Source organism: Hydra vulgaris, chromosome 04 (assembly GCF_038396675.1).
Source record: "Hydra vulgaris chromosome 04, alternate assembly HydraT2T_AEP".
In the NCBI taxonomy this organism is placed as follows: Eukaryota; Metazoa; Cnidaria; class Hydrozoa; order Anthoathecata; family Hydridae; genus Hydra; species Hydra vulgaris.
Window position 1 is genome coordinate 35,600,573 of NC_088923.1, and position 13,724 is coordinate 35,614,296.

The following is a 13,724-nucleotide window of genomic DNA, read 5'->3' on the forward strand; positions in this document are numbered from 1 at the left end:
TTTTCAAACGTTTTTTTTTTGTATTTTTTAAAATTTTACTAACATTAATGTCACAGTACAATTATATGTCGTACATATCGTTTTACAATTAAAATAGTTACAACATTTATTAACATAATCAAAATAAGTGAAAAATACACACGTGTATACATATATAATTATAAGCATATATAACGGGTGGCCCAAGATAAATGGTATTTTTATTATAACTTTGTTATTTTTTTAGCTAGAACAGTGAATTTTTTGTTTAAAATTTTTTTATTAAATTCTCTATAAATCTGTCTTGATGGCTTTGTTTTATGGTTTTTAATTTTATTTGTAGATAATGAAATCTAAAGATTTGCAAATTCGACCGATCTCAATCCTTTAGATTACTCAACATGGGATGAACTCGTTCACCAAATGAAATGGAATAAAATTAAATCAAAATTAACATTAATTCAAAAACTTAAACGAGCTGTAAAAAACATTAGAGTAAATGTAGCTTTAGAAAGTTGTACTAGTTGGGCCAATCGCTTATATCGTATGTCAAAAAATAATGGAGACTATTTACATTAAATAAACCATGTTATTTTGTAGAGAATTTAATAATAAATCTTTTAATAAAAAAATTCACTTTTCTAGCTTAAAAAATAAGAAAGTTATAATAAAAATACTACCTATGCCTTTTATCTTGGGCCACCCGTTACACATAGCTATACATTTTATCTTGGGCCGCCCGTTACACATACTAATGCATAGATGCGCACATAAACTGCTAACAACGAAACATAAGCTAGCTCAACTGCTTAAAACTGCTTAAGTACCTTTATAAACCAAAAATATTTTAACGTTGTCATATCAGAATATACCTGTCAGGACAAACTAAGCAGATAATTATAAAATCATACTTAATTTCCAAGTATGTTTTAATGTCTCATCAATCAATAGAATTTCATAAATTATCAAAAAAGTAAAACGACTATTACATGCTTGAAATTGACTCAAAGTTGATAGTCGAAATATGAGATTGACTTATTTTTTTGAAATAAATTGTGATAAAAATAATAAATTGATTTGTATTCGCTTTTTATTTTTCAACATCGTATCATTTAATTAATAATGAAGCAAAGCAACATAAAAGCAGGGCCCCGAGCCAGCTTGGAACGGCCCTGTATGAAAGTATTTATAAAAATCACAAGCTTAGAGAAAACAACAACAGGTATAAATATTACTAACATGCTATGAATTAGATAAAACTTTAATAGACTAAACAAAAAGCAGTATGTAATAGTTATAATGTAATAGTTACTAAATGAACAAAATTAAAAATTAAAAAAATTATATCGAATAAAAGAATTTTAAGATAATTACTCAACTAAATCGACTTTTAGTCGATTTAGTTGAGTATTCGACTATTCGATTTTTTAAAGAATCGACTATTCGATTTTTTAAAGTCGAATAATTTTGACTTATAGTTGATTTAGCCGAAGTCCATAACAACAATAAAATATGTTTTTATGCAAAAAACGTCGTGCAAATAATTGAAGAAAATTAAAATACATAAATATTTTGCGCTATTTTTATTGAATATTAAAATACTTAACAGAAATTAATCGTAACAAAAATTAATTGAAACAGGATTTAACTGTATCACGACAAAATTAATCACAACAAAAACTGAACAAAATAGTATATGATTTGTACGAAAATGCAGTTTAAATAAACTGATGTCAATTTCTTATATAACACTATTAATTTTCAATAAGTTTTAATAGTAATAAACGTAAATATCAAAAACAAATAAGAAAACAGTTGGTTCTTATTTTAAAGCCTGTCCCTTGATTTCTTTTGTACGTAAAGAGAAATATATGGCAGCCAAATTTTCAGTTGATCCATACGATATATTGTATAACGAAGTTGGAGATGCACTTACATCGCAATTAGTTGTTCACCACATACTACAATTTTTAAATGTCATGCCATTTGCATTGAATCGATCTGGTTCAAGTGCTTAACATTGGTAAAAGATTTAATTAAGTTAAAAAAAAATCTGTTAAATTTAATTTTATTTCAAAACAAAAACAAAATTTGGCTGAGGAAACAAAGTTTTGACAGCAAAATATGGTAACAGTAATATGTTGTTCGATTACAAAATTTCCTAGGAAAAAATTACTATGACAACAGAAACATCAAAATCAACAAAAGATTAGTAAACAACAAAAAACAAACAAGTTAAAGCCTAATTGTAATATGGAGTAAAAATAGGAGAAACAAAGTGAAAGTATAAATTTAAACTCACAGCCTCTTGGGTCGTACTTTTCATAATTAAACACATAGTTATCTTCACTTGAGCCTATTATTACGTTATAATACATCGTACTTAATGTTATACTTTCTTCAAAAACATAATTAACTCTCATATCAGTAAAAAATGTGTTAGTTATTTGATAAATCTTTTTTAATCCAATCCATTGTTGGTTAACCAGGCCAAAACCGTTTTCGTAAGCATCGTAGCTTTTACTCCAAAAACTTGATTCCCAATTGCCAAAGCGAGTCATCATTGGAATCCAGACTCCTTTAAAATGCGTTATTTTTAATTTTTTTTTTAAAATAAAAACATTCCTTTAATAATAAAACATTTTTTTAAATAAAACATTTAGATGAAAAATTTTTGAGTTATAAACAAAAAATATACTAAAATAAAGTGATAATGAAAAATGAAGCGATAATGTAACATTGTATTATCACAATATTATAAGTAGGGCCTTTTGTTAACCGCATCTTTTCACCTATTTATGAAGTTATGTGGTGATTTTTATATATTCATATATATTTATTCATTAAGATTTTAAATTACTTAAAAGATGGTATAAAAAAAGAAAGTACAAAAAAGTAGGTAAAAGAAAGAGGGTTAAAAAATGTATTTTAATGTATTTGTTTTATTTGCAGTTATTTTAATGTAAAAATGTTGTTTTCCAAAACATTAGCAGCTTTTTTATATTTATAAAAAAAAAATCAAGTGTTAAGTTTTGCCGTTGGTGTCATATTATAAAGAATGATATTGACATGAGATCACAGTTTTGCACTGTTTTGATAAAAAGAACTTTATTGTATTATCGATTTATATCTTAAAATCAATTTTTTTTAGGTTTTTGTTCTTTATAAAAGTAAGAAACATGTATAATTTAGCTTTTCAAGAACTTATTATCAAAGATTATAAGATCCGAGTGAAAATGAAAATTAAATGAACGTATTATCAAAGATTATAAGAAGGGAGTGAAAATAATAATGCCATCTAATACTCTATTAGCAAGTTATTTGTATGTCGAATAATCAAACGATTTAATAAAACCAGTCTATTAGAAACAGAGCATTTATGCCATTCAGAATTTCTGAAGGATTGGACAAAGTAAAAAATTTTTTGCTTTAAGATGATTAATTTAAACTATAATTGTTAATAAACTGTTAATAAAATTCTATAAAAACTCAGTCGAAAATCTTCAAAATTAATAAGTTGCCTGTAAAATGGCGGACTGACATAAAACAATTGCTGTTTGTATTACACAGTATGGTAAAAATTCAAAAGATTCTGGAAATGAAACAAAGAATAATACTTTTGTCTGGAACCAGTATAGCTTAGAAGTAATCAACTACCCCAAGGTTATTTGCAACAATTGTGACGAAAATCTATAAGACCTCAATAAGAACAAGGTGGAGTTCCTGGGAAACTGGATAGAGGAGATACATAAGATAAAATTCTATGTTTCGGTTAATTTATGTTTTCTTTTTTTTCTTTTTTTAATTATGGCAACTCCGCAAAAAAGAGGAAAAAAAAAAAAAAGCAAAAAAGTTGTGAAAACACATACTAAACTTCATAACTCTTTTTTTTAACTATTTAAAAATACTTTTATGCAAAAAAATATTAACAAAATCATTTTATCATACCATAGCACAGTTTTAAAGTTGTAAGGTATAAACGTGTTTTGACACTTATTTAGTCCTGTTGTGTAGCGCTAAAAATCGGACCGTATTTCCATAATTGAAAACTTTGATAGTTATAATTCATTTAATGTAATATACATTTTTTCTAACATCATTGCTAGCGTCATTTTATTTGTTATTTTTAAGCATTGAATTTTTTTTCACAACCATTACGGATACAACCGTCATAACAAAAAAAACATAAAAATGCTTGTTAAACTCAAGTAAAAACTATGAAATTCAGCATATAATAACATCAATATGTGCTAAATACACACACTAAAGAATTTCTTTTATACCATTGTACCGCTGTTCGCGGCATCAAGTTAATTTTTGAAAAAGTTGAAGATTTTTATACTTTAACTTTATCATACTAAATTATATGATAGTATTTCATATTTCTAGAAAGTTTGTATATATATATACAAACTTTCTAGAAATATGAAATACTATCATATATATATATACAATATATTTATATTTCTAAAAAGTTTGTATATATATATACAAACTTTCTAGAAATAGGAAATACTATCATATAATTTAGTAATACTATCGCATATATATATATATATATATATATATATATATATATATATATATATATATATATATATATATATATATATATATATATATATATATATATATATATATATATATATATATACACAATATATTTATATTTCTAGAAAGTTTGTATATATATATACAAACTTTCTAGAAATATGAAATACTATTTTATAATTTAGAAATACTATCATATATATATATATATACAAACTTTCTAGAAATATGAAATACTATCATACAATTTAGTATGATTATGTTGATATATGAGATGTATATATATGTGTTTATATATATATATATATATATATATACATCTATATATACACACACACACACACACATATATATATATATATATATATATATATATATATATATATATATATATATGCATATATATATATATGCACTTATATATATATATATGCATATATATATACATATATATATAAACATACATATATTGTGTAAAGCTTAAGCATTATACATGCATATACTTTATATGTATTTATATGTAAACTTATATTCATTATATACATATACATATAAATACATATACAGAACATTTATGTTTATGTATATACATGTATTGTATAAGTTATACAATACATGTATATACTTATACAATATATTCAGGTGTCTCTAAGTATGTCATACTTAACTGTACACTTAAGTGTGATGAGATTACACAGGATAAATATACTAAGGAACCATTTAGAATGTAACAATAATATTACCTATTGTCCTACAAATTAATTTTATATTGTTAGGTTACATCTTAGAAGATCAACAAATAATAGCGAAGTAGTAAAAGAAATTGATTCTTCAAATGATGCTGCTCTTGAACATGTAAAGTTGTCCAAACTATGTTCAGTATGCTTTGGTTTTATAGGTTAGAATTTTATTATTATCATTATTATTTTTTTATATTTTTATTGTATCACATAATAAAAATGATTGTAATGAAGAAAGTTAATTTGCATAAAACATTTTGTTTATTTGTGTTTAAACAAAAATATTTAGAGCAAGGAGTTGCTAAAAATATTTAGAGCAAGGAGTACAAAGAGTAGAGCTGTTGGTTTAGAATGTGTAGCTTCTGGTAAGTAAATTTAACTCTTTTTTTACATATAAACACATATTTCAAATTCCAAATAATAAAAATATTTCATTATTGTCTGTTTCCAGGTTTACTTAAGCATAAGATGGAGGCTGAAAATATTTGTAGAGGACAGAAGTTTTGGCTGACTACTCAAGAGTCTTCTTTAAACATTGTAGTTGGCAATCCGGACAAGTAAACTTACAGAACTGAACTAAAACAGGTGTCCTTTGGTACAATTATGGAGTTAAATCTCTTGAGCTTTTGAAGAACCAAGCCAAAAAGTTTTGTTCCAAATATAGAGCTAGTATGGGAACTTAAACCTGCATTGAAAAAATATTTTCGAAAAACTTGAAGGTTTCATACACAGATAGAAGAGTTTTACACAACTAAAGAAGAAGCGATTACGGATGGAGAAGAAGTCGTTACTAGAACATTGGTTCATGTTAAAGATGCATCCTCATTTATGCAAAAAATTATTACAGAAAGAGGAATAGATTCACTTGACTCCATTTTAAGGATAGCTATGAATTCAAGTCAAGGATTTCCTAAGGTTACTGTAAATGTTTTTAATCCCCTTAAAAAAATCTCTTCTGATTCAGAGCTTAATGATGCTGGTGTAAAAAGATCTTTTTTTATAGTAATTGTTGAGGGAACTTCTGAAGCTAATGATAATCTTTAGAAACTTATTGAACCTTAAAAATTACTAGATGTGAAGTACTACGTTACATTTGATCTGAAATGTGCTAATTCAGTGTTTGGAATAAGTGGTCATGCTGGGATGTACAGTTGTTGATATTGTAAAGGATTTTGCACTCGGGAGCCTGGTAAGAAGAGAACTTTCAGGTCCTTGGATGAACACTACAACAACTTTACCCTTGATGAAAAGAATAAGTTTAAGATGTCACACTTCAAAAATCTAATAAATCCAAGACTTTTGTACAAAAAAGAAAATTCTGAAACACTTCTTGAGGAATTGGTCCTGTTCTTGAGCTCCATATTCTAAATGGGAATAGTAAGTAAACTTGCTTATATCCATATTCTAATGGGAATAGTAAGTAAACTTGCAGTGATACTCCTCAGCTTATGGCTTTTGTTTTAAAAATGATTGAACTCAAGCTACATCATATTTAGAGGATACCATGATGTATGATTTGATGGAAACAATGCAAACAAGTTCCTGAACTCAGTGGATATCCTTGAGAGAGATATTATAAATAATAGAAAATATGAGTTATTACCAATTATAAACTGTCTTCAAAAGTATAAATGCCTTTAAGCAAAAGTCTTTGGTGTGGAAGCAGGGAATAACCATGAAAGTGTTGTTCCGTAAATTAAAGAGTCCTATGCAGATTTGATCGAATATATTCATGATATGTTTGAGGGTATTGATCTTAGAGTTACATGAAAAGTTCAAATAGTAGTACGCCATATACTTTCCTTCCTTCATTCTATTGACCACGACCTAGGAGTTTACTGTGAACAAATAGGAGAAGCTATTCATCATGAGAAAAAACATGGAACAGGTACAAACATAGAATTACCCATATAGATTATGCAAACCTGTTAAAATCAAGTGTTGTTGAATTTGCATCAAAAAACATAAAATAGATTGAGTAATTATATCATTTAAACTTATAATATTCATAATATATATATATATATATATATATATATATATATATATATATATATATATATATATATATATATCAACAGTTCCATAAAGTCTTTACTCAGACCCATAACAGAACATTAATAGTAGATTTCAAACCAAAAACTCAAACTATATTCCATGTTGACATTAAAACTTTATTTAGTAATACTAGAGTAGCCACTCTACTGTGCAGCTTAGACAAATTGAAACCGCCTGGAGTAGACCAGTTACATGCTTTTGTTCTTTCAAAATGTTATAAGAACCTGAGTTTTTCATTATCTTATATATTTATCAAATCTTTTGAAGCAGGTATTGTTCCCTTGCTATGGAAAGATGCAAATATCTCACCCATCTTAAAGAAAAGATGTAAACTTGAACCAATAAATTACGGTCCAACCTCGTTGACTTCAATTGCAAGTAAGATCATGGAGAGATTAGTGAGAGAATACATGACAGAGCACCTTACTAATATCAAGCTACTATCTATTCACCAACATGGATTTGTTAGTGGTAAATCTTGTGCAACAAACCTCTTAGAGGTGTTAGATATAAAATTACAGAGGCACTAAACTATAATTGTATGGCTGTCCTAATCTTACTGGACTTTTCCAAAGCTTTTGACAAAGTAAGCTACAAACTACTGAATATAAAACTTAATGACTATGGGTTTGGTGTAAAATTAATTGCCAGGATTTCTGATTTTTTAAAAAGTAGACGACAGCGAGTAGTCTTGGGTGCTGTGTATTCTGACTGGGCAAAGGTAACGAGTGGTGTACCACAAGGATCGGTTATTGGTCTACTATTGTTTTTGATATATATAAATGACATGCCAGAAATAGTCAAGGATTTTTGTAAGCTTTTTGCAGATGATAGCCAGCTCGTTACTACAATCAAAAACAATATGGATATCATATCAGTTCAAAATGACCTTGATGTCCTCATAGACTGAGAGATGGGAGATGTCCTTCAATATTGAGCTATGAAATTCAATGAAAAACCAATTTATTTAAATAAATTTAGATTACAAAGCCCATCTAACTTATCTCAATCTACAAACTATAGAACAAAGAAGGCAACAAGGGGACATGATATAATTATTTAGCATTCAAGGGGTTTAATGAAGTAAATTGGTTTCATATCAATGCCATACCACATTCCCTTCTAGCACAAGGACCTGCAAGTAATGTTAGAGGCTCTAAATTAAGACTTTCAAGACAATTCACAAGAAACCAAGCCAGATATTACTTCTTTACCAAAAGGATTGTATTTTTATGGTATAAGTTGCCAAATCAAGTTATCGATTCAAGAAGTGTCAATTAGTTCAAGAATCGATATAAGAAGTTCATTGTTGTCGATCAGGCATCTGTTAAAGTCTGACAGACTTCATGAAAAATTTAATTTTTTTCTGATTGCAGATAATTGTATTATATTATATATGTGTGTGTATATATGTATGTTTGTATGTATGTATGTATGTATGTATGTATGTATGTATGTATGTATGTATGTATGTATGTATGTATGTATGTATGTATGTATGTATGTATGTATGTATGTATGTATGTATGTATGTATGTGTCTATGTATGTATGTATGTATGTATGTATATATATATCTATATCTATATATATATATATATATATATATATATATATATATATATATATATATATATATATATATATATATATATATTTAAACAACTTTAAAATGTATTCTACAAAATAGAATGCTCAATGTTCTTAAAAGAACAGAACAATTATAAATTCTTAAATATAAATTATAATTTATATATATATATGTATATAAATATATGTGTGTGTGTGTGTATATATATGTATATATACACACACACGTATATATATAAATATATGTGTATGTGTATGTATATATATGTATATATATGTGTATATATAGATATGTGTATATATATATGTATATATATATATATGTGTATATATATATGTGTATATATACAACCCGTAGATGTTGTCCGAAAGTTTTTTCCATATTTTGTTGACAAAAAGTAAAAGTTAAAATGCAAGACCGGAATTATTTTTTTTTATTAATTGATAGACTGCCTGCCCCAACCAAACCCTCAGTCGATGTAGCAACACTCCCTTGCGAGTCAGGCTATAAGATAGTTAATGTAGCAGCACTCCCTTGCGAGTCAGGCTATAAGATAGTCGATGTAGCAGCACTCCGCGCATGATTTACATTAAAAAAATAAATAAAAATAAAAACATTTTATTAAAAAAATTAAAAATAAAAACATTTTATTAAAAAAATAAAAATAAAAACATTGTTTATATTGTTAAAACATTCAGAATGTTTTTAAAACATTCTGGTCAATTAAATTTGCGTTTTTGTGGTTTTTTTTAAAAACGATTTATTTGTAATTAAATTAATGGTTTTTACTTTCGTCCAACACGCAAATGTTGGACGAAAGTCAAAAGTAATTAATAGTGACGTATGTGTTGGCGTAAGAATCACTTTTTTCCTTCCGCTCTTCCCAAAGACAACAAACTATATATATATATATATATATATATATATATATATATATATATATATATATATATATATATATATATATATTGGATAAGTTATAGCAGTTATTTGCAAATTTTCTTTTTCTGAATTTTTCAAAAAAATTCCAAAACTCCATAAGTTCCAAATGTCATAAATGGTGTCTACTAATGCATATCTAACTAATGAAAAATAAAAATCCGACCTGGGGAACAATTTACCCTAGCGGTCACTCTGGTCCAAAATTAAATTAAAATTTAATCCACTCAATAATAGTTACTAATGTGTAGAGCTAGGGCGATAAACTAGCTAGGCTAGTTTATCGCCCTAGATATGACTTCCAGTGTGTGTAGTGCTAGCCTGTTATATTAACTGACTATTTTCATTTATTTTTTTATAACTTATTTTCTAAAAGTCAATTAAAAAAATGTAAAATAATTTTTTTGCAATTTTAATTGTTTTTGCAGATTGTACTTTATTTTCTTTTTCTGGTGCCTGCTATTATAACTGCTTTTTCTGCTATAACCAATTTGTCTAAAAGCTTTAACCAATTTGTCTAAAAGCTATAACCAATTTGTCTAAAAGCTATAACCAATTTGTCTAAAAGCTATAACCAATTTGTTTAAAAGCTATAACCAATCTGTCTTAAACCAATTTGTCTTAAAGCTATAACCAATTTGTCTTAAAGCTATAACCAATTTGTCTGAAAGCCATAATCAATTTGTATAAAATCCATAACCAATTTTGTCTAAAAGCCATAATCAATTAAACAATAATTTCAAAAGGTTTTTTTAGAAATACAATTGGTAAAGTATATTTGTGACTACTTCTGACCTACACATTCTGATTTCTTTTTTCAAAAACTTATAATAATACTTGAACACTTGAATGTATATGCATAAGAAAAGCAAATGAGAGAATTGCTTCAGGTCTTCAAGGGCCTTAAGGCTAATAACATAAAAAAAAGATGAGAAAAAAATCTCATATGCAAAAAATTCATTTTTGAAAAAAATTGACTTTCCATATATAAGAATCATAAAAAGATATATAGGGAGAGTGGGGAACCATGATACATGTGGCACCTTGATACATGTGGTACCATGAAACATTTGCCACCATAAAACAATTGTAATTGTGGAGGCATCTAAGAATTGTGACAACCACTTTTGTATGGTGAAACAGTTACCACAAGTGCTATGTTTTGACAAAAAATTATATCATTTAACATCATTAAGCCTGCGAGGGGTCAAAATTTTTGTTTTTTTGATGACAAAGTAATTTATTAGTTTTTAAAGTTGCTAAGTTTTAAGGTATGATATTCAATGTTTATTGGTAAGTATTATTATTTTATAAAATACATTCCATAGGCTCTTTACTTTATTAAACAAAATCATTAAAAAAACAAGTTGATACTAAAATAAAGCATAAATAAAATACTAGGATAACCAATTTTGATACAAGGCCATTATTTAATGATGCCTAAGAATAATATTTGAAACAATATGTTATCTGGATTTCTGAAATGTGATTCAGACCTATTGATGCATTTTTATTGATGCATTTTTATTGATGCATTATTTGGGTTATAGAAATTTTAACTATTTTTTTTTTGATTTTACAATGAAAAAAATTTTAATTCGGATCAATTCTAAACATTTTAAAAACTAATAAGATTTAAGTAAAACAAAAAACTAATTCTGTATACAGTTAAAAACGAATTATGTATGCACTATTAAAAACTAATTATTAAAAAAAAATTATGTATGTACTATTAAAAACTAATTAGGTATGCACTAAGGGTTATAAATAAGTTTTTGGACTGGAATAAAAACCTTATTTTTGGAATATTATTTTTTATTTAAAACACAAAACTCAAATATAATAATAAAAAAATGTCTTTTTTTAGTATTTGAAGAACAAAAAAAAATTAGACACCATGTCTACTTGCACTATTAAAAAACTAATTGGGTAGGCACTATTTAAAACTAATTACATATGTACTTTTAAAAACTAATTGCGTATACACTATTTAAAAAAATAATGTTAAATGGATTAAGCAGTCATTTCAACCATTTATTAATATTAACATGGATTGCTAATTAAATCTATTATTGATGAATTTTTTCAATGGTTACGAGCTGTTTAGTATTTAATATTTTGAATATTTAAAAATTTACCTAATGCTGTAACATTTCAACAATATAGCAATTAATAAATTGTTAATTAATTGACTATTGCTTGATAACTATTGTGAAGTTGCAAAGTGAAAGTTAAACACTACTTTTTCTAAAAACATTATTTTATTTACAAACACATTTTTTTTACCAACAAGAATTGGTAAAAAAAAAACCAAAAAAATAATGTATAATATTCTCACCATTATATCGACTTATAATTTTGAGATCTTTAATGGAGCCATCTTGTGCATTATACCATGGATCTGCAGTATAGACTTTAACATTTGAAAAAGATTGTGGTTTTTTATTTATAATGCTATGAACAAGTAACTCATTTAAATATATTGTATACAAATAAACTCCATTTGTTTGAAACTGTGATATTTGTAAACTTGACCACTGATTTAGTGGCAGAGGTTGGGTTGTAAAAGAATAATCTATATTTCCATTGACAGCTGCAGATATGTATAACCTCCCTGAGCCATCACTATGAAACCATACAGCTGGGCATCTATCACCATATTGAGCCGAATCGCCTCCAATTGTTAAATGAATAACACTTTTCCATCCTTGTGAATATGATCTGGGTTTTAATTTAAATGAAACTGAATAGGTTTTTTCTAGCAAGGACAGTGTTGTATTTAAGCTATTATTAACCAACTTTTGCTCAACAAGGTCTGCAAATTCTATTAAAAAAAATTATAAAAATTCAATTATTCAAAAAAAACTTGCATAATTGAAACATATTTTGTCCTAATATCTAACCTAATTTAGTTTTACATATAAAACCATAATGTGAATCACAAGGAGCGTCATTCCAACCAACTGAACTTGCTACCACACAGTCTTCATTTCCGCCATTGTTGTTGGGCTGATTTTGCATCCAATTATAGATTAGCACTGGTGTATCATCTGACCACTTAAATATATTTTCATTTGTCAGATCATTTAGTCCTGAAAAAAATAAATATAAAAGATATAAAAGTTTATGAAAACATTTACAAATGCATGAAACAAATAAATACTACACAAAGATTAGAGTAAACAAACATGTTTCATGAACAGACTAGTGTGAAACCAACATTTCATGTGCAGTCTAAAGTGAAAGCTACTTGTAAAAATACTATGTGTACTATACCTATCCAGAAATTTTGATTTTTAATTGTGTCATCTTGAAGCTGATTTTTAACAAACAAATTTTCTGCTTCATCGGCTACACTTAACAAGTTACCTCCATAACTAAGACACGACAAATAAGAATCTTGCCAATTTTTTGTAGTTATACTGTTGAAAAAGTAACAATGATTTTCATTATATATCCAATTATCTGCACATTTATCACTGAAATCTAAAATATTTTTTTTCCTATTTTTAATAACTAAGTAAGAGTGAAAACTTCATTGTTAGATAAATAAAAATCTAAATACAAACAAAATTTTTATGTGTTACTTTACTAAACCTCACTTTGAATTTGATTAATAGTAAAAATCATTATATCTTCTATTTATAATATTTTTAACAACAACAAAAAAATGTATTAATACATTGAGAATTAATACAATTTTTTTATTAATTTTTAGGCAGGTTTTAATTTAATTGAGCACACATTAATTGAATAAAACTGTTTTAACAAAACTGATATTCGTTATAAAAACCAGTGTTGATGACTTTTTAATATGTCAAATACCAATTTTATCATTAATTTTATATTCCAAATATATTATTTTAG

General features: G+C 26.2%; 1 protein-coding gene and 1 long non-coding RNA gene across 2 annotated transcripts; one reads left to right on the forward strand and one right to left on the reverse strand.

Moving 5' to 3' along the window:
- Nucleotides 1-1,804: 1,804 nt before the first annotated feature.
- Nucleotides 1,805-13,487, reverse strand: LOC124818155 (uncharacterized). The gene is made up of 6 exons (XM_065795109.1): nucleotides 13,460-13,487; nucleotides 13,134-13,373; nucleotides 12,761-12,949; nucleotides 12,196-12,681; nucleotides 2,282-2,557; nucleotides 1,805-1,992 (listed from the first exon to the last, which is right to left on the reverse strand). Exons 1-6 carry the CDS (start codon nucleotides 13,485-13,487, stop codon nucleotides 1,931-1,933), a joined length of 1,281 nt encoding a protein of 426 aa, XP_065651181.1. The 3' UTR covers nucleotides 1,805-1,930.
- Nucleotides 5,184-7,229, forward strand: LOC136079073 (uncharacterized). The gene is made up of 3 exons (XR_010637925.1): nucleotides 5,184-5,428; nucleotides 5,560-5,635; nucleotides 5,722-7,229. It is a non-coding gene; the product is annotated as an uncharacterized LOC136079073 (long non-coding RNA).
- Nucleotides 13,488-13,724: the final 237 nt, after the last annotated feature.